The 22,040-nt window shown below is 46.5% G+C and overlaps 1 protein-coding gene across 1 annotated transcript; it reads right to left on the reverse strand.

Annotated features, from left to right (window-relative positions):
* Nucleotides 1-2,222: 2,222 nt before the first annotated feature.
* On the reverse strand, nucleotides 2,223-13,506 carry LOC136556577 (probable G-protein coupled receptor 19). Its single transcript, XM_066549882.1, has 2 exons — nucleotides 13,158-13,506; nucleotides 2,223-3,661 (listed from the first exon to the last, which is right to left on the reverse strand). The coding sequence occupies exon 2, from the start codon at nucleotides 3,624-3,626 to the stop codon at nucleotides 2,397-2,399; it is 1,230 nt and encodes a 409-aa protein (XP_066405979.1). The 5' UTR covers nucleotides 3,627-3,661; nucleotides 13,158-13,506; the 3' UTR covers nucleotides 2,223-2,396.
* Between the last annotated feature and the right edge of the window lie 8,534 nt (nucleotides 13,507-22,040).

The following is a 22,040-nucleotide window of genomic DNA, read 5'->3' on the forward strand; positions in this document are numbered from 1 at the left end:
ATCAGGAGGTGACATTTATACAGCAATCTTCCTGTAGGTGTGTTATGTTTTACTAGAAGCCAGTTCAAATAAAGCTTCTGTAATTTATAATGGCCTATTCCACAACACTTGCTAAGTTGAAAAGAGCCAACTAATAAAGACATATTAACTTACAGAATCACTTAAGGAGTTAATAACCCTTCCTTTGAGCATTTGGGTCTGGCTTTAATAAACTTCAAATCTGCTTTTTGTTCTTTAAACAGGAAGGATCTGATATTGAGAAGGGCTGAGCGCTCAGAATTTCAGCTGCAATTGATGGCGTGTGTTCAGCACCTTGGAAAACCAACTCCTAAATCAATGTCAGTTAAATCTCAATTTAAATGGGTTGAGTTGAGGAGACTGAAAAAACTCTGGGGATTCTTAAGTGGGCATATGGAAACCTTTAAGTCCAATTATTGGTGATAGCTACTTCGGTGTCACCTCTGTGAGGCTGGTGGAAAAATAGGTACAAGTGAAGTGAGTCTCTGCTTCTCACTAGCCCCAACCCCTCAACTGGAAATTTTTAAAGTATACTTAACTGAAAATCCAACTTTCTGCTGAAATAAAAAGGAAGGGACATAATTGGACAATTTGTAATAGGAATTCCCAAGGGCAAGCCACTTAATACTGAGTATAAACAGCAGTGATGGAATTTCTACTTAATATATGTCTGCTTAATGGAAAAAAAAAAGCCTAATGATTGGCACTGTATAATGTTCTTACTCAGGAAACATTTAAAACAAAGGAATGGATGGGCAAGAGACCCAGGAGTGCTTTCTCTCAGAACCTCCCCTTTGTAGATGGGCTTGAGATGTGTTTGTGGAGTTTATTCTGTTTGTTTTGTGTCTATATTGATCAGGCAAATCCTACAGAATTTTACATTTCTTGCTTAGATAATTCATGCTCTGTCTCCTGTCTCTGGCATCTCTGGGGCCTTGGCAAACCAGGAGGTACCTGGCATTGGTGCTACCAAACCCATCTGTCCTAAACCTACCTGTCCACCAGTCCATCACCTGTCCTAAAATCATGGAAGGAGTGAGAAAGCTTTCTCCTTGCTCTTGTGGTTTTACCAGGGTAGTCTGGGTTAAAAGAAGCCACAGCAGGCAAAGCCAAGCTCACTCTGCTACAAGTGGGATTGGGATTTTACTGATGTGGAAAGGTGGTTTAAGAGACCCAGCCTCCAGACTTCACTCATGGTTGCACGGCTGGTTAGAGCCCATGATGTCAGTGCAGAACTATCAGCTCTAGTAGAGGAGGGACATTGTGTCCCTAGCTGGTGTGTCTTGGCAATCCTGGACTTTTCCTGGCCACCTTCTGTAGTGAAAAACCTTTTGAAAAGTGAGGAAACACGGTAGCCTTGAAGAAACAAGTGTCCTGTGTGCCTCTGGACTCTGACCTAGCAGGAGGTGGGTAACCATGAACTGTGGTCCTCTGTGACCTCAGGACTCATTCTATTCAGTTCCTTTATTATTTCTCTAATGAAACTACTAACCAAAAGAAGAACTGTTGTGTTTCAATCTCCAATCCAAAGTTGAAAATCATGTTGCAAAATTGCCTGCTTAGCTTAGATCTGATTTTTCTGTGTCAGAGGCCGTTAAATGTCAAAGGAAAGCTAAGCATATGGTGGTGTTTCAGCAAGAAACAGCCAGGTCAGAATCTGAACCAGACAGAAAATACTGGTCTTGACTCACTTTCAAGGTCCTCTCATCTCCTAATTCATGGGAGTTTTTTGCCAGTGGCTTTAATGAGAAATGTCAGATCCTTCTTTAATGGGGATTTCTGAATTTGTGAAACACATACGTAAGTGTCCCTGTGGTCAGTAAGGGTTCTTCCAACCCTACTTTGTGTCGTAGAGGATGAGGAAGGAAGTTTTTTACCAGACATGTAGGATTATTTCTCAGCCAACAGGGCCCCACATATGGACATCTTACCTGTGGGATCTCAATAGGATGGACAACCCCAGTGCAACTGTATTTGCGGGGACATAGTGGAAGGAAGCCTGGATGGCTTTGGGTGGATTTAGGCATTTATGCACCGTGGCCCATCCTGTAAAGGGATTAAAACAAGCAGTTTTTCTTTCTTCTCCTTTTCTCCCTACAGACAGACAGTGTAAGGACTCTTGTTTTGCAGATAAGCTCTGCTTGTGATTGTAGGAGAGGAGTTTCCCAAAGCAGAATGTAGTAACCGAAATGAAATGGAACGAATGCATCAAACCCAAGGCATTTAATAAAATAAAACATCTCTTTTCCACCCTCTCCCCCCTCCCAACCCCTCCACAAAAAACTGGGTTAAAAATATGTAGCTATACATTGGTTCCAAAGGAGAGAAAATTCCTTCTTCTGGGGGTACAGAGTAACTTTTCAAAACAATGCAGCCCACTAGACAAACGTATTTGGGGGGTTGGACGGAATAGGCCAGGCGAGCTTTCTTTCCTTGGCTTCTCTGTTAAAAGCGTCATAGGTGGAGTCTTTGGTGACACTTTTGGCTGTAGCTGGAATATCTGCAATACCAACATGATTTTTTTTTGCTATCCTGGAACTGGTGGTGATGGTGTATGCATTGCTTCTGTAGCATTTCATGGCAGACATGCAAAAAGTTTCTTTCATCCCTCTTCTGAAGTTTGCATTATAGATGGAATAGAGGGTTGGCTTGGAGGCTGAGGAACTGAAAGAGATCCAGGTGATGGCCAGGAAAAGCAAGGAGCTCTTTCTGTAGTCTGTTTCCTGTGGGTGCCACAACTGTACCATGAAGAAAGGCAGCCAGGACAGGAGGAACATTGAGTTTAACATTAAGAACATCTTGATGGTTTTCACTTTTGTTCTCGGAACAATATTTGTTGTTCTCCTGACAGTCATTCCATCCGTGCCTATTCTCCAAATGTACTTAATGACTTTCTGGTAAAAAAGGATAATAAAGAGGGATGGGATCATAAACACCAAGAGGAGGTGGATGATACTGTAGGCAGATCCTTGCCAAGAACTGGGGAGAAAAAAGTTGCAGTGCTGATTGCTGTTGGAGCCGTAGAGAAAGCAGGCCGGTGACGCAAACAGAGCACCACAGAGCCAGGAGGCCAAAATCATCTTTTTGGCTTTCCCCCTGGAGACTTTGAAGCTCAGGGGGTAGACAATGGTGTAGAATCGATCCACGCTGATGGCAAGGAGCACGTAGAGCTGGACCCCGGGCGTGAGGTACTGGATGTACCTGGCCAGCCGGCACACCCCGCTGCCCAGCACCCACCGCCCGCAGCTCAGCTGCAGCAGCAGGAAGGGCGCGCTCCCCACGCTGCTCACCAGGTCTGCACACGCCATGGACGCCACAAAATAGTTGGTGGTGGACTGTGTCCTCCTGCTCCTGTGGATCACTAAGCAAACCAGGAAGTTTCCCATGACAGAGATCAGCCACAGCACTCCCCAAACCACGCTGGCAGCTGCGATTTCCCCCAGCTTCAGCCCATACTCTACCAGAGAGTGGTTCCTGCTGGGGCTGGTGCCTGGGAATGGAGGTTCTGTCATCTCGTAGCCAGCAGGAGGGGAGGAGGCTTTGGGGCTGCTCGTGTTCTGCATCAGGAGCAAGGTAAAGAGAAGAACAGGACCGCTGCTGTTATCCATGCTGCGAGAAAACTCGGCTACGTCTTTTGCTCAGGCTGCGGACAGAGAGGAGAGAAAACATTCTCTTGAACAGCTGTGTATGAAAAGCCCACCTTAACCTACAAAAGAATATTCTCAGTAGTAGAAATATATACTGTATTTCTGTATATTGTGTATTCTGTATATTTCTGTATATTGTATATTTCTGTATACTGTATATTGTATAGAAATATATTCTGTATTTCTCTGCTAACACTGAAATACAGCTTCTGGGTTCCAGTGTAGCTGGTGGTACAACAGGCTGTGTCAGAGCGATCCCACCCCATTCCCTGGTTTGAGGTGGCTGCCAGCCTTTCATGCCCTTTCACATCCTTTCACTTTTTTTCCTCACAGCCCCACTCCACCTCTGCATCATGTGCACCATGACCCCAACACCTCCATGGGGAGGATGAGAAAGGCAGGATCCCTTGGCCAACACAGAGGGTCACCAGGTAATAAGAGACCTCAGTCCAGAGAAATTTCTGGACCATTGCCATGTATGTCCACAAGCCCTGACCAGACCAGGTTATAGCCCCCTTTTTTGTGTGGTTTTCCTTGGAGCAGGATGTCTGTGGTGGGAAGCCCTTCTCTTGGGGCTGCCCAAGGAGACTTCCCGGGATTGAGCACCCTCACCAGCAGCCCCACACCTCTGGGAGAATGACTGTTCTAATCTTGAATGATCCTTAGACCCTTGTGGACAAAGTGAGCTGAATTTTTGGAGCCCTTCAGTGAGAGGCCTTCGGGGTGTGCACTTTGGGCCATTGTTCTTGTCTGTGGAGTAACAATGTCCCCGAGTGGTGACACGGAACCTACCACCTGTCAAATGTCACTGCCTGTGAGTTACAGTTTGTCTGAGGGTGTTACCTGTGTGAAATTGTTCTCCTGCACCCTCCTGGCAGACACACCACAGATTGTGATGGGTGTGGCCTCCCATTCTATGCCTATATTGCTAGATAGCTTCCAGTGTTGAGTTTAGCCAGATGGTTGGGTTGGTTTTAGCCTGTCACAGGGATAAAATGGAAAAATAGCTAATTTTAGTGGCTGTACATATGCAAACACCCTGCTGCTGTCTGATGTCCTTTCAGTCATCATCCTGACATGCAAAGCCTTTTACTCACTAGACATACAAAGCCTTTTCTATGGGTCTACTGCGAGAATGCTGAACTCCAGAGCCTGATGCTGTGCAAGATAAATCAGGATTAAGTTAATGACTGGAAGATCAAAAAGTTCATCCAGGAAGCCAAATGAACAAGCTCAAAAAGCCGCCACCATCCTCCTCAGCTTTCCAAGTGATCCAGATTCCCAGGTTTGCCATCTGATGGGCTTTTTCCAATGCTTCACTGATGCTTTTTGCTATGCCTACTCTGGCTCTGCATCTACCACCTATTATTTTCTCCTTGTCTTCCTACTCAGAGTGAGGCATGAAAGCACAGAGCCACAGGATGAATTTGGGATCTTGCCCCTTGTGCTGTATTGCATGTCTCCTTCAATAATGCGGTGCAAAAAAAAATGTCAAATGTGGAAGAAGAAAAGAAGTAACAATTTCTTGGTGTGGTTATAGAAGATTTTTTCCCTCTAGCTTTTTAGGGCCTGTACTTACTGTGGCTGTTTGTGTCATGTGAGGGGGCACTGTCAGCAGGTCATACATTGCCCCTTGTCCCCTCCTCTGCTGGAGGGCTGGGGGTGCTGCCCAGCCTGGCCTTGCCTTCCCTCTCATCCTTGGTTGCTCTCCCTCTTTGTTTCCTTAGTGGCTTTGCCTGGCAGATGATTCCTGATTTCTCAGAGGGCTCTTGCTTGTCTTTCCCCACCCTCCTTTGGATGGATCTGCTTCCTTGGAGAAATCCAGCTGGCAGGGCATTTGGGCTGCTGTGTCTGGCAGAGTGGCAACATGCATTGTCAGTGCAACCTGCTAAATTACCTGTTGGAATTATCTGTAATAAAATAATACACGTGGAGGCTATTAACTAGATAGAAAGGAACATTATGGGATAATTTTCTTCCTTAATTTCCCTTCTTGCCATGCAGAAGTATGTGCCATTTAAAATTAGCCAGCTGTACAAATTAAGCCTCGTAGAAGAATAATCAGATAAAATGTCTTGACCAGTACTGAAAAGCAGTGGAAGTCTGGTACAAGAATGAAATGGCCTTTCCAAGCTGTTAAAATAGGCTGAGTTGCTAACACTGTTCGTGTGATATTTCTCCTTGTGATCCAAATCTGCTCTCTGTGTCTGCTCAGACTTGACACATTTAGTTTTGCAGGTGGGTAAACCCCAAACCAGTTATAGGGCTGCAGTGCCAGATAGTACTTTTTGGGTTTTTCTGATGCATCTTGCCTAAGAGTCAGCCCAACCACTGTTCAACCCCTGAGCCTGGGTTACCTGCAAACACACCTTGGAGTAGAGAGGAATTGAGCAGCCCTGGGCAGAGAACAGCATGACCCCAGTGGAGAGCAACCAGTGGGTGCCCAAAGGAAGGAAAATTCCAGGAGAAGAATCCATCTGCCCTGGGCCAGTGCTTGGCTGGCAGAGGAAGCAACATGGGGGTGGAAGAGCTGCCCATGTTCAGCACAGATGGTTCTTGTGTGCTGCTGCTGCTTTCCTCTCTATCTGTGGAACAGGAGAGGCACCCAGCAGAGGGACAGCTCATGCTGAATTCCTTGGTTCTTCTTTGGAAAACTCCCAGGTCATTTAGCCCACTGCCCACGAGGCACAGGTGAAAATATAGTTGCAATTATAGGGAGTTGAACTAACTTGAGCCTAGGATTTCATTGGTTTTACAGCAATTACTTGTTTTATTTTTCAGAAAGGTAAAATGCAATCTGATTAACCACTGTACTCTGTCATTCCTGCATTCCTAGTCATATGGAATGGACCAGAAACTAATTTCTTTTATTTTAAATGCTCTCTATTCAAAACTATTTTCCTTATGTGGCACTGAGATCGGGATCATGCTCTGATTTAATACTAAGAATCTGAGTGTCTATGGTGCAGTACATATTTTTCTTCAGTGAGCAATTCTGCTTTTTATGAGTCTGTTTTTTATAGTAGAGACTTGAACTTTTGCATTATGAGTAATGCTCCAAAAGGAACCAGCATCATAAAAAGCTCAGCATAGGCACAACTCTGTATGGATCTGAGATGCAAATAACTGGAGATACCATGGCTTGCTACATTATTTATCCCCAATTCCCATGTCTATATTTGTTACATTGTTTGCTGAAATATGGTTTAAGTGTTAGTGAACTATTCAGCTTGCAAATATCAGGTCCATAAAAACCAGTGACGAGTTCTGTCAACTCCCTCTGCCCTGAAGGTCCATAAGCAAAAATTTAGAAGCACAACAAGTAAAAATTATGTATAGCAAGTAGGAGAGGCCTAATTCAATTTTAAGTTAACAAAAATGCTCGTATTAATTTCCCCTTTATCCAATGTAATACTGACCTGAATGGCTGCTTTCCAGTAATTGTGGGTCTGCGTGGATTCAGCAGTGCCAAAAATCCCACTTTGTCTTTCAAGCATTTTAGAGTGGGAATCCTTTTAAAACTGGTATGAGGGAGGCCTTTCTGTATTTCTGTTTAAAACCTACTTCTTTGTGCATTAGCTTTGGGAAAGAAAGAGCATGAGAGATGACTCATAATCATTGAAGAGGGATTTCCTGATGCCACAGTTCCATTTTACTGACCTTAATTTGCAGTTTGGAAACCAAATAGCTCCATTTTGAGCTGATAGCTCTCCATAACAGATCTGTTACTTAGAGATTAACTGTTTGAGCCACAAAAACTTCATGCAAGCACTGCCACGTCTACTTGGCTATTGCACAAAGCTCCTGTGGCATAGTTACTGTGTGTTTGTATGTTCACTGTCCTCCCTAAAATTGCAACACCCATTGCAACTTGGAACAGCAAAACCTACTAAGATTCTAAAAGGAATGCAGTAAATGGGATTTTTAAAATGTTTAATCAAAAGAAAAAGCATTTTGTTTCCCAAATAGTATTTTTCAATATTAGAAGTGCAGCTAAATAAGCAGATCATTGTATGTTACTTGACCTAAGCACTAGCAGAGGGGCTTTTTTATTCAACATTTTTTACCTCTCTGTATCATAGCTGCAAAACACCAGGCAAGTATTGGCCCAGCAAATTATTTCAAAAGCATTAAGCTGGTCATTTACTGCATAAACTTCTCTCTCTGGAGAGTGTCTCGGGAAGAGCTGCCAGGATGGAGGAGAAATGCTTCATCTAACTGAGTGTAATCAACATTAGGAGTGTGAGTTAATTGAATCAGAGTGGGGGAAGGGGGCTTTTGTCTGGCTGTGAGATGCTAGAAGATGACATCCACCCTGCCTAAATTCAGATGAACTGCCCTGTGAGTGCAATGTGCCAGTGCAGAAATCCCTTTGTAGAAGAGCACAGAGTTTTAGCCTCTCTCTGTCCCTTGCTGTGCAGAGATGCTGTTGTGCATATTGAGGCCATTTAGTCCTCCTGCTTCCTGCAGAGGAATGCAGATGCACATGCTTCTGTAAGCACTCAGTTTCCCTGCCAGTCCTTTCCTCTGCTCTGGTGCTCATAAAAATCCTCAGCTCTTCGCCCTGCTTCTCTTACGAAGGCATTTCTATTCTCTGGGCCTTGCTCTGAAAAGCTCTCCAGGTGAAGTGTGTTCCTCCTCACTCTCTGCATTCCACCATGTGGGGATAGGAAACATCTGCCCCTATTTTATCCAGAGAATAACATGTTTTGAGTGCAGCAAAGCCTTTGAGATCCATACCCACACCTCACGTGCTGCTGCCTGCTCTCTAGCTTCACCCAGCCGGTGGAGATCCTTGTCCCACAGCGTGGATAACCAAGGATGACATGGCTGTAAGCAAGGATTAGCTCACGGATGGAGCTCTCAGTGCTGGTGTGGACATGGCTCAGCTGATGGTAAAAGCTTCTGAGCTGAACTGATGGAGTAATTCCAGTTCTGGGCCCTCACTTTGGGAAGGACATTGAGATGCTTGAGCACGTCCAGAGGGGGCAACGAGGCTGGTGAGGGGCTTGGAACACAAGGCCTGTTGTGGTATTTTCTGGGTCCCCAGGACAAAGGAGGAATTGAGAATCTGACTCCCTGTTCTTACAAGGCTATTATATTATATTATAATATAATTATATTACATTACATTACATTATATTATAGAATGCTATACTAAAACTACACTAAAGAATAGCGAAAGGATACAGACAGAAGGTTACATGATGATGTACAAAGAATGATGATGAAAACTTGTGACTGCTTCCAGAGTCCTGACACAGCTGGATAGTGATTGGTCATTAAATCAAAACAATTCACATGAAACCCAACAAACAACCACCTGTTGGATAAACAATCTCCAGACCACATTCCAGAGCAGCAAAACAGGGAGAAGCAAATCAGATAATTATTGTTTTCATTTTTCTCTGAGCCTTCTCAGCTTCCCAGGAGACGAAATCCTGGCAAAGGAATTTTTCAGAAACTATGACAGTGACACCCTGTGAGGAATGGCTGAGGGAGCTGGGGGTGTTTAGCCTGGAGAAAGGGAGACTCAGGAGTGACCTTATCACTCTCCACAACTCCCTGAAAGGTGGCTGTAGGCAGCTGGGGGTTGGTCTCTTTCTCCAGGCAGCACTGACAGAACCACAGGACACAGTCTCAAGCTGCATCAAGGGAAATACAGCTTGGATATTAGGAAAAAGTTTTTCACAGAAAGAGTGATAAAGTTCTGGAATGGTCTGCCCAGGGAGGTGGTGGAGTCACCATCCCTGGGTGTGTTTAAAAACAGACTGGATGTGGCACTGGGTGCCAGGGTTTAGTTGAGGTGTCAGGGAATGGGTTGGACTCGATGATCTTGAAGGTCTCCTCCAACCTTGTGATTCTGTGATTCTGTGAGTAAGCTGATCTGTGTTTTTACATCTTACATCAGGATCTGAGGGCCTAGCCTGTACTGAGGGGTGAAGTCATGGCAGCAGGAAGTATGGATGAAATCAAATAAAAGAAGGAAATGTTCAATTTTTCAGCATATCTGAAGAATATCTGCTGCATGTTGGAGGAAATTCAGGGCACCCAGGCAGAGTCAGCCATTGGCCTTCTTTGGCTCTTCATGTTCTTTTCTGTTTTAACAAGGTGTTGAAACTGAGGACAAGGATATAATACTGCAACAGCTGCTGGGGCTGCAAAAATTTTTTATTTCTTGTACTGGCTGCTTGAGGAAGAGTCCTTTCTCAGCTTCATCCTTCTAACTGAGCTTAGTGAGGAGGAGACATGCAGTAGCTAACTGGAAAAAGAACAGGGTCCATCTCTTCCTTCTGGGTCTGTCAGCTCACACCCGGAGCACTTCTGTGACCTGGGGTAGTTAATTGGTTAAGGGCAATTCCACAAGGTATGATTTTGATGAGCAAGCAGGATTCAAACCCCTGCACAAGTCCCAAGTCACTGCATTTTGGCTAAATCTCCTTAATAGATGTTGCCATCTCCTGAAGTTCATTTTGGTTTTAAATGCTCTGGGAGCAATGGCTTTTCCCTGCATTTGGAATGAGTTTTTCTCATGTATTTACTGGGGGTTAAGACTGACCTAGAGGAAGTTACTGCAGGTCTCTTAACCTGGGGTAAGTTGCTAAAACCCAGTAATTATTCATGCACCTAAACATTGAGATGTTTATTCTCTTGGCACTGAGAAGGAGCCCTTACTGTAACTGCAGATACACCCAACACCATGCTCTGGTCTAGGTACAGGCAGTGGTAGAATGTGAGCCAGGTCTGGGCTCAGTGTTACCCAGATAGACACCCTCACCTCCTCAGAGGGCACCACACAGTTTACAAACAGGCACACAATGGTTGCAAGTCTCTTCTTGGAGATGTAACTCTTGGCCCCAAAGGACAGCCCCTCAGGTTTAAGTGTTTCAGGGCTTTATTTTATCCTCCCACTGCTGGGATTAGTATGCAAAACTCCAGATTAGCTCTAAATGTCTAAAAATGATGATCTAAAAATGGTGGCAGAGCCCAGATCTGTGCCCAGTGTGACTGTGGGGGCACGAAAAAGTGGGAGCAAGCAGAAGAAGGACTGACCTAATTTCCAACTCTGCTGTCACAGCTTCCACCTACTGGAATTGTCCAAGAAGAGTGTAGAGAAGCTTGAAATACATCTTTGGAGGCTTTTTGTCCTCCCTGATGGGGATGGAATGTGTCCTTGGGCATGGCTAGCCTGTACCCTTCCGTGATTCAGAGGTAGAAATATAGCTGCTCTCTCCCACGGGCTTGCATCAATTTTTGGCAACACCAGGCCCTGCCCACAGCACAGCACATCCTTCTGCTCCATGTGAGGAACATGGTGCTTACCAGGGCTGCTTTGCCATGGTGGGTGTTGACAGATAAGCACTGGTGAATCTCATGCCTGGCTGGTTTCTCTGCCCATCTCTTGGAAATTCTCACCCTCTCCCCCACAGGGATAATGCACCAGCAGCTGCAGTGGGCAGCTCTCTCACCAGCAGGGAGCACAAGCTTTCCCCCTAGGAGAATCTGAGGAATATATATATATATATTTTTTTTTTTACTGATGGTTTTGTGTGGAAAGGTTATGTAGAAAGAAATTCTTGAGAGGACATGTTGTGAAAACAGGTTTCTCGTCACACCAAGTGTTTGTGTGGCAGCAGGATTTTTGCACTGGTGTGAACATTTGGGAGACTTCCTGTCATGGGGCTCTAGACCCTTCTTGGTAACATGGAACTGGTGCTCACAGGGCACAGGTGACAGGGAGTGGGGTGGCAGTGGTATCTTTATAACCAGAGATGCCTGAGGTGCTTCCAGGAGGACTTATCTGATAGGAATGAGAGGAGCAGACCTGCATGAGCAGTAGAACAACTCTCACAAAGGCCTCTGCCTGAGGATACAGCCATTAGGGAGAGCATTTCAGTATTCCCACACCAGCTGGGCTGGAGAAGCTGGGAGGGCTGAAGGTCGTGCACAGCCCAAAGTTGGGTTGGAAATGCCTGATGTGGAGAAGATTGTGGGAAGGGATCTCTCTGCTGGGCAGGGCTCAGGGAGGATAAAAGAAGCCACTGAGGCAAGGTGTCAGCCCCTGACCTGAAGATGCCTTCATGGAAAGTGTGCCAGTTGCAAGAACAGTTTGCTGCCTCCCATCTTTCCAGGGAAGGATGGAAGCTGCTGGAATGCAGAAACCCCAAGCACACAAGGGCTGCGTCATGTTTTGGTGCTGGGAGAACTGGTGGGGAGGGTGAGCTGACTCCACCTGAGGATGTTGGGGGTCTGTTCTGCATGGTTTGACTGAAATTGCTCTCTGTTAAACACCTGAGAGAGGGTGCCTGGTGAGGCTGCAAAGGAAAATGCAGGTGGAGGTCATGGGGTGAGACCCAGGTGTGGAATTGCACTGCACAGCTCTGCAAACAGGGGACTCACAGGAGAGCTGGGGGGAGGGAGAGTCTGCGAGCTCTCACTTTGAGACAAGGAGCACAGCTCCCCAAATGGGTCTAAAGAGTAGAGATTCCTCCCCTTACTGACTCATCTGAGACCAGAATGCTTAAAATAAATCAGAAATCAAGCTTACTCATAAATCAAGTTTCAAAAAAATTCCATATTTAGACACCCAAATAAGCTTTTAGGATGCCTCTGGGTTGGCAACCAGTTTTTCTGCAAACCAAGCCACTTGTTTAGGTGGTTAAGAGCGACTTTAACAACAAACCTTCAAGAACCACATCTGAGAAGCTTTGCCAGAAAGAACTGGCTATGAATCCTGCCTTATACACACAAATGGCCTTTTGAAAGCAGAAGGCAGCTTTGCTTCCCCCTTACTCCTTGGAGCCAACATACTGTTTGACATGCTGGAAGCCAGCTGGATAAATGGGAAATATTGCTATGCATTCTTAGAGATTCTGTGCCTGAATTAGCTAAACCAGAGCAGCCCTCTTGCCTGTGCTGGCTAGGGATAAACAAAGATTGCTCTGCCTGTGGGGTTTCCCTGAGTAGCTGCACCAAGGCACCCACAGAGAAAAACGGAGACAGCGCCTTCAGAAAGGATGTTTTCAAACTAATGACTGAAAAATACAAAAGCAGCTGTTCCACAGCAATAACGTGAGGAAGGAAGAAGCTGCTTGAATTTATTTAGAGACAGAAAAAGCCAGATGAGCAGATCGGTCTGCTTCATTGCTGTAAAGTAATTTTCTGTTTTCACTGAACTGATTGTTTCAAACAAATAAGTAACATAATTGAAAGATAATGAATATAGATAGAGAGAATGTAGATTTGTCCAGAAAATATAGGTACTTATTCTGCAGTAATTCTACACAGCCCCCTGCTTTCAGCACAATAAGATTAAAATTCAAGCCCCACAGAACATTTTCTCCTGAGGAATGAGTCCTCCTGGCTAATCCCCAAGTGATTTAAATGCACATCAGATAAATTACCGGGAAAGATCGTGTCGTTTGCCTCGGCAGGGAGAATTACCCCTTTGGCTACAGCAGCGCTCAGCACAGCTCCCATGCACCCACATACCTGCTCCAAAGCATAATCCCAGAGGCGCTGGTCTCCTCCTTGCTCTGCTCGTTATCCCAAGTGAAGTCCCGCTCATCCTGGGAACCCCGGGCTGCCTCCAGGGCTGCAGCTGCCTCGCAAAGGGAGGGACGGGCTATTGCAGCTCTCTCCTGCACCGGAGGAGAGGATGACGTTGGGCAGGGGTGGCCGCTGCCCGGCCGCTCTCGGTGCCGTGCGGGATGCGGATGGAGCGGCCGCCCCCGGCACTGCCCGGGCGCCGCTCCCGCCCCGTCGGGGCATCAGCACCGCGGACAGCGCCGGAGCGGCCGCGCCGGGGACACCTTGGGGACACCGTGGGGACACCGGGGGGACACCGGGGGGACACCGGGAGGGCCCCAGGGCTGGGCCGCCCCCGGCCCGCGGCGGGGCCCGGCTGCCGGCGCTGACGTGCCGGTTGCCATGGCGAGCGCGGCGGCGGGAGAGGATGCTTTTCACCCGCGATGGTCGCCATGGGACCCCGCCGATTGAAAGGAAAGGAGCGAATGAATAACAGGAGGGAGGTGGGGAGAATGTTTAACTAGTTTCCTCCGGGAATTTGTGCCTTCTTTCTTTTTTCTTCTTCCTTTTATTTATTTTTTTTTTAATTTTTTTAAATTCCCATGTGGATACTGAAACTCAGGCAGCCTGGTCCGTATCCCTGCTCTACCCCCGATTTAAAATTCAGCACATTTTTATTGTTTGGGGAATGTCACTGGCTCAATCTCCTCATGTTCTCTGTCACATATACTTTATTAAGCAAGCTGGAATAATAACAACCCACCCTCCACCCCAAATCTTAATCAGCTCTCTCTCACAAACATTTTTCCTGCAGCTCCATAAATTGGATTACACTGGAAGTTTGAGGAAGGAAGGGATCATTTTAGCCCTGGCAAACTTTCTGCCTGTGAACTAAGCAAGAAATTTGTTTGGAGTATGGATTTCTATTATTTCAGGATTTCTGACTTGAAGTGCATTGGTAACCTGAACCAATAAAGGCTGGGCATTCTCCTTTGTTTTCCCTCATTTTTTCAGTGAGAACTCCAAGAACTATATTTTTTTTTTTTATAACTTTATATATCTCTCCAAGAACTCTATATTTTTATAATTGTTTTTAAAAGATGTCTTTAGTGGAGAAAAAGCACAGTTTTTTATTGAAAAATACTGTCAAGGAAGAAATAACCAATGTGATTTTTCCTCCACTAACTGCAGTGGTGTGGTTCAGTTTCCTATATTTTACACTTTTAAGATACACTACTCCCAGTGAAGTGGGCATCCTGGGAATCAGGTCAGAAACATGGAATAATAGACTGGGCTAGAAACAGGTGAGGTGTGGGCAGACTTTTTGACTGAATGACATGGAGAGTGTCAACGAGAATTGTTTGTTCATCTTCCAGTGGAAGAATTTGGAAGGGAGCATCAGATGAAGGGACCTGGCTCAGAAGACAAAGAAGGGGAGTAGGGAGGAGTTCCTCAAAGTGTGGGTGCAACCTCCTGGGGTTCCTTGCCAAAGGATGGTGTGGGTGCAGAACTTCATGTGAAATTGAGGAGAGATTGAACAAATGTTAGGAAAAATGCTAAATAGAACCGAAATCTCTAAATTAATAAAACATATTGCTTTCAGAAAGTCATCTACACTCAGTGCATTGGAGGCTGAGAAAACTCCTGGAGAAAGGATTGTACTGAGGTCCAGTGGAAGGTATTTTTATAAACAAACCACTTATTTTATGAAGGAGCTGGGAGTGTGACTTTTGGAATACACCTACAATATGCCTTTGCCCTGTTAGAGAGTGACAATAGTGATGGCAGTACACCAGCTTCGTTACCTGGAACTTCACACAGGGTTTTTCAAAGTTTGGTGGGTTTTTTCCCAGCAAATTGGGTTTCACGTTTGTTTTTTTGTTTTTGGTTTGTTTTTTTTTTTTTTTTTTTTTTTGGGTTTTTTTGTTCTCTTTTCCTCCCTGGGATTGTCAGTGTTAGAGGAAGATAATAACTTTTGCCTACTTTCCAGCTTGGTTTTCCTGCAGGAGGGTAAAGGAAAATTGACATCTGTGTTGAGGAAGTGTTTCCCAGGGAGATGGAAGCTGCTTGACTGACTCACACCTCAGTTCCTCCAGTTCAGGGGTGGAACCTTTAGCAGCTCTAGATGCACCATGTTTTGAAAGAAAACAACCCTGGCAGTTGTTTTGGGGTTCACTTTCTCCTACTTGCCCCACAAACATAAGGATGAGGACTTGAAGTATTTAGTGATGCTAATTTTTCATGAGCTTTGCTTACTGTTGGATCAGTCAAGCCTTTATAAAATTCCCAAACCACGCCTGTTATTCCAAACCTGATGTCAGTTTTTGCAAAGACACTGTTGCTGTTGATTATTTTGGAACTGCTTTTGCAGGGCAAAGTAATTTTCATTCAGCATTGATCTGATTTTATTGTGTGTGGGTTTTTTGACCAATCCTGGAAGTAAATCTCAGATTTGTATTTAATTTTTTTTTGTTACACCTGCCACATTCCTGCTATTAAGGAAGCTTTTATAATAAATCCTGTAAAGGGATGAGAGATAATAGGTGCAAGTTAAAATGTATGGAGTGTTGTGCCTTCCATGGATTGGGATCATTATAGCTGAGTACTCCCTGGGGTGCAGCTCCACGTGGAGTCTGTGTTTGCAGGGGTAGGCAGGGGGAAATCATTGTCATTTCTGCACAGGGCAGGACTCTGATCTGGCCTTGATGGCCCTTATGGGTCCCTTCCAACTCAGGATATTCTGCCAGGCTGAGTTTTCCCTTTTGTTCAGGGGGATCAGGCTCTAGGGCTCAGCACCCCAAGGTCACCAGCCCTGGGCTGGAGGCAGCTCTGGGTTGCACCAGGAGAAATCTGTTTTAGCTTCCTGCCTCTGTGGGTGCCCCAGATGTGCGGTTCTGGATCCATTGCTCAACGTCCCTGGGTCTGATCAGGAGAATCTGCACTGGGGTGAAGTGAAGCTGCTGCCCAGTCTGTTACTGGTCAAACACATCTCCACTGGCTGTCCTAAGGCTGAGTTTGGCTCAGGACCTCAAGAACTTGGCCCGGTGCATGAAGCACTCCAGGTTCTCTAAGAACACTGCATTTCAGCCTGGTTTTGTCCCAGGCATGAACAAGGATCCCTCAGTGCGAATTGTGCCACTAAAAGGGAGCCCTCCAAGAGCAGGGCTTTTTGTGTTGTTGTTTGTTGTTTTCACCTGTTTAAATCCCAACAGTGGTTCAGAGAGTAGTGGGAAATGCCCCACAGCTGAGCTAAAGCCATATCTTTTCTTGGCTGTGTTCAGACCCCTCTAAGGTCTGACCTTGCCCCTCTGGGGTCTGAGCACAGACATGTGAAAAGAAAGTGAAATTCTGGGATAACAAGTTCTGGGAACACCTTGCATGGGCTTGGTGTGGAAAATAGCAACTTGCCTGGAGGAAATATGACTCACTCTCACTGGTGTTTGGGAAAGCAGGGGGATGTCTGGGTTTCTGTTCAATTAAAGCTTGTTATGAACTCGTTTACTTTGCCTCCTCCCCAAGCACTGCACGCAAAGCAGGAGGCCCTTGGAGTGAATATACTGCACTGTGCATCCTGATGGATGTCATTCCACATGACCTACATGCACAGAGAGCAGCTGGGATGAGTCAGATCTCTGTGGCTGAGGCTTCCACAGCTCCTGCATTCTTGAATTAAATGTGTTTGAAGAGAGCAGGGCTGATGTGGGACCATTCATTGCGAAGCAGCAGTGAGATCTGTGGCAACTTTAAAGAGGAACTCATTCCCTGGAGACATTGATCCCTTGCCTCTGATTCAGAGAGAGCTTCCAATCATGTGGTGATGTCCAAGTCAGGTCAAGAGGCTGAGGGCAGAAAGGATTGCTGGCAATGCCAGTCAGGGAATCCTAAACAGGGAGGGAGCTATGGCATCAGAAGGAGCTATGACAAGGAAACCTGGTTATCCCCAGGAAACAGGGATAATCCAGTGCTAAGGAAAACAGAGTCACAATTTATTATTTCTGTGCACACTCCTGGCTGAACATGACTGATTTGGTTGTTGGGGTGGCTACCTCCTGCCCAGCAGAACAAAATCTGTTCTGCTTTCCTGATAGGGCCAGAGAGCCCAGGATGGCTCAGATGTGGTCAGGGTAGTTTGGGGGCCTTGTATAGAGCAGAACTGGGGATGTGACCTTGCCTTAAACCAAACCAAAGACCCCAAATTCATGAATTGCTCTCATCTGCCTACCTCCAGATAAGAAGCCTGGATCCCTGCAGGCTTCCATGGCTCTCCTTGGCAGAACTATCCCCACCAGAAGTTTAACAAGCTTATCAATAGGTAGGATTAGTTCCCCACAGTACCAACCCCACTTTAAAGCAGCTTCAGCTGAGGGGCTGCAGAAGGAAATACTCTTCCCAACAGCAGATCTGATTTCCCAGTAATGTGGAGGGTGAGAGGAGTTGGTTTTTAGCTGCTGTGTTACATGCCCTGGCTCGGGTCAGGGCCATGTCCAGCCCTGAGTGTGTGCTCCAGCTTGGCACAGCAGCTCAGGAGTCAGCCTGGCTCAGTAGGACAGGTATTTAAACACATAATCTTACCCAAAACTGTCCCTTGTGCCACACAGACTGTGCAGACATAAAGGCATCCTGCCAGACAGCAGCTCTTTCACCCAGCTAAGACTTCCATAAAATTTTGCCCTGTGAGCCAAAAATGAAGTAAGCACTGAAGAGACCAAGCCTTCCTTGCAGTACAGGGAATTGGTCTCTTTGGTGCTGAAGTGACTCCTGAAATGAGAACAAGAGGCTTGCTATGTTGACAAGAGCAGTGGTAAAATAGATTGCCAAAATCTGGGCTAAATTCTGATGAGCTCTGTCCTATACTTGGGGAAAGAGAAGCAAAAGGAAGTGAAATGGTAGAACTGTGAATTGAGCCCTTATAACCCAAGCCAATGTAGAGAACATGCTTCTTTGAAATTCTGAAATATTACTATTTTGAATAATCACCAAGATTCTGCATATAAAAATTCCCATAAACATTTTTACACAGTCACATTTAATGCATTGGCTATTTTCAGGTATTTTTCAAAAAATCCCTGCCTTAGCTCATCTTTGGTGAAGGAGACCAAGGGATCTCCATAAAGTAATCTCATCTTAGGTACTTTTCTTTCTCATGCTGCCCTTTTAAACACAAAGACACTTGCCTATGCTGTGATGGAGTCTGTTCAGCAGATCTGGCACTGAGCTTGGGAATTCCATGTGCTCCAGCTGTCCTTGCTCACACTCTGATCAGGGCTGGTTGCTGCTGATGGCTGGAAAACCAGATCCACCTGTTCCCTCCAAAAGATGCAATAGAGTGGCTTTACAAGGAAAACACACCCAAGAAGTGCTGCAGGTGTGTTTGCTTTGAGCCTGATGGCAATCTCATTAAAACCATCAAAAAGGCTCCCCATGACTTCAGGAGAGAGATAATTCCCTCCTCTGGAGTCATCTGTTGAGTTACACAAAGGAAGCAAGGCCAGGCTTTATCCTGAGGTTGTTTACATAAATAACTTATTCTAGGTTTAATAACTGGTGTTTCAGCTCTTGCAGAGCCCCAGAGGTCAAAGGGTTGCTCATGACAAGTGATGAACCAGCCCTGGGGGGTGCTCTGCCAGCATCCCTGACCATGCTGCTGATGGGCATGGCATGCTTATCCATCAGCCTTTCATGGGCTGCCTAGAAATGATTTTTGGCATTTGCAGAACGCTCGGTTGGTGGATTGAGCGCTGTGAAATGTATTTCTGGGAGAATATGAGAGCTGCTCCTGCCACAAGGCTTCCTGATGTGCAGAACGAAGCTCCCTGAGCTGCCCTCCCGCGCTCTGGATCGCAAATCGCTGCTGCCCTCCCGCGGCCCCGGCTCCGCGCGTCCCGCAGCATCCCTGAGCAACCCTTAGCATCCCTGCACATCCCACAGCATCCCCGCGCGTCCCGCAGCATCCCTGAGCAACCCTTAGCATCCCTGCACATCCCACAGCATCCCCGCGCGTCCCGCAGCATCCCTGAGCAACCCTCAGCATCCCTGCACATCCCGCAGCATCCTCGCGGGTCCCGCAGCATCCCTGAGCAACCCTTAGCATCCCTGCACATCCCGCAGCATCCCCGCGGGTCCCGCAGCATCCCTGCACATCCCGCAGCATCCCCGCATGGCCCCCAGCATGTCAGTACAGCCCACAGCATCCCCAAATGGCCCTCAGCACTAATAATTGTTGTTTTAATGATTGTTTTTCTTTTCCTCTGAGGCTTCTCAGCTTCTCAGGAGAAAAATCCTGGCAAAGGGATTTTTCAGAAAATATGGCGACACTGCTGTGTTGTTCTACCCAACGGTAGTACATTGCCTGTGTTCTTACCCTCCTTGGACTGACCTGCAGCCACTTTGCCAGCTTGGAAGGACAGCTGATAAGTGTATTTATGGAGCAATGCTGCTTTTATAAACAAGCTGTGAAGCCCATGCTGAGTATCTTTCAGATCTTGACTGAGTAATTGAATGGGTGCAGGTCTAATCAAGTTGTCCTGCTCTGGGTTGGAGGTGGCTGCCTGCAGCGGGGTGATGGATGTGACTCAGTTGTGCAAGCCCTGCTTCTGAAGCGCAGAGCTAATGAAATGGCAGTGGCAGTGATGGACTGAGTTAGAGGCAGATGGGATTTTGGATCTGCTCCTGCCAGTGCTCTCCTGTTATCTGCAGTGAATCATGCACAGCTGTGGCTGCTGGAAGATGAGCTCTGGGGTCTGAGCTAAAAAAGGAGCAATGAGAAGTTCTCAGCTCCTGCTCCTCAGGCGGGAGAAAAATTTTTTATATGGTGAGTGAGATGTGCTGCCTTGTGCTGAGTTACTCAGAGAAGGGAACAGAATACAACTCTTATTTCTTTTTAATGAGTCCTTGCAGGGAGCCAAAGCCTGGAAGCCTGAGAACAGGAGGTCTAAACACTCCTTCAGTCTTCCAAATCACAGAAATATAAGTCTCTTAGAGATGCCTCAGTAGGTGGTTTAACTATAGCTTTTAATCCTCCTGTGCCTTGGCTCCCTCTTTTTTGAGACACAGATACACTTTGCAGTATAAATATCTCAGGGACTGTGATATTTTCTGCTGTCCTGCTACTGTGGTGGCAAAATATAGAGGCAGGGCATTACTCTTTATTGTTAAATTTCCAGAGCTGGTGTTTTAAATGGGTGTATGTTTTGGAAAGAGAGTGAGGAAGGGCTAGAGACAGAGGGGACTGGCTCAGCCTGGGCAGGGAATGGGCAAAAAGGCTGCTCCCAATCTTCCCCTCTGGTCATGGGGCTGTGCTGGTAGATTTTGAGGGGAAAACCTCAAATGTGGGTCTTCCAGGCAGTCTCTGCTGCAGCACCGAGCTTGGAAGGTCTGGAGCTGAGGAACAGAGGTGTCAGACATCTGGTCAAAAACCACCATGAATCTGCTCAAACAACCTTCATAAAATAATAGATGCACCTTGACATTTCTGAGCATGAGGGATGAGAGGAGGTCACGGAATTTTGGGGTCTTGCAGCAATGCCCTTACAGGCCAGCAGTATTTTGGATGTTTTGTGCTGTACCCATACAAGTTACATGTGATTAATCCACTTAACTTGTGGGTACCAAATGCTTGACTTAAGCAGAGAAAGGATCTAATGTGGGGCTTAACACCTCAGGTGGAATTCCTAGCAAGCCTAGGCATGAGTTTTTCCTTACAGAGATTAGTTATATTGCTTGGTAGAAATGGAAATCAGAAGACCAGGGCATGGTTAAAGAAGGAAACAAGGAAGGGTTGGTGTTCACGTTTTTCTATGGGCTACAGGAAGATAAGAATGAATTTTAGGAGGTGGAAGGCACTTATTGTAGTGATGGGAAACAACTGTGCTTTGAAAAGTTTCCATCCCTCATGATATGAGAGGGATGGAAATGGAGGATTGTGGAAATAAAAGGCTCTGAGACCAGGAGAGTTCATTTATGAAGTGTAGCCAAGTGAGGAATAATATAAAAATGAGAAAGAAAAGAGGCTCAGCATTCACTCATACAGCAGCTCATTCTTATTCTCCTTTAACATCTTCCTGGCATAACATGGAAGAATTACAAAATAAAATTGCCACTTCATGCTATGTTTCAACTTCTACCTGGGACAACACTTGTTCTGCTTCTGATACAGAAATCTCCAAAAACTGCTGTCATTTAACCCCTGTGTTGGTAACAGCATCTCTGCAGGTGACCAGAGGGGTTTGAGCAGCTTTTGGCATCTCTGCAGCCCAGGCTGAGCCTCACCCTTCAGTGGAGCTGCAGCAGTGGTGCTACACCAGGATTTGGAGCTGTGCTCACAGCACAGGACACGCTGCACACGCTCATCCCAGGAGAATTCCCCCTGCGCTGGCCTTGTCCTGCCCGGCACCCCCAGCTCTTTGTCCCCCGCTGGAGGAGGAAGATGAGGGGTCCTCCTGTGGCTGCTGCCTGCCTGGAGGCTGGGATGAAGCTCTCGGAGCGCTGCATCCCGCAGACATGGCTTGTGTGGCAGGCTCAGCAGAGGGAGCCCCGCGTTCAGTCCTGGAGCTGAGGAGGGCGCAGAGCCGATGCCTCTCGCAAAGGAAGGTCGCCCTCCTCTTCCTCCCTCCCCGGGGAGCCTGAGCGTGCCGCTGGAGCGGGAATGCCCCGGCAGGGTCGCACGGATCCATCCCTGTGCCAGCTCTTTGTGCTGCTCGTGGAGCTTTTTGGAGCACTCAGAGCCTGCCCCTGTGATGCTGTGCTCCCAAACCTGGCTCTCCCACCACATCCCTGGGGCAGCAGTCTGCTGGAAAAGTGATGGAGGAGGAGGAGAACTCTGCATAGAGCCTGAGAACAGGAGGTCTA

The sequence above is a fragment of the Molothrus aeneus genome, chromosome 5, assembly GCF_037042795.1.
Source record: "Molothrus aeneus isolate 106 chromosome 5, BPBGC_Maene_1.0, whole genome shotgun sequence".
Lineage (NCBI taxonomy): Eukaryota > Metazoa > Chordata > Aves > Passeriformes > Icteridae > Molothrus > Molothrus aeneus.

Excerpts from the sequence above, each read along its gene's own strand:
- LOC136556577 (XM_066549882.1), bottom strand. The coding sequence starts at position 3,626 with ATGGATAACAGCAGCGGTCCTGTTCTTCTCTTTACCTTGCTCCTGATG.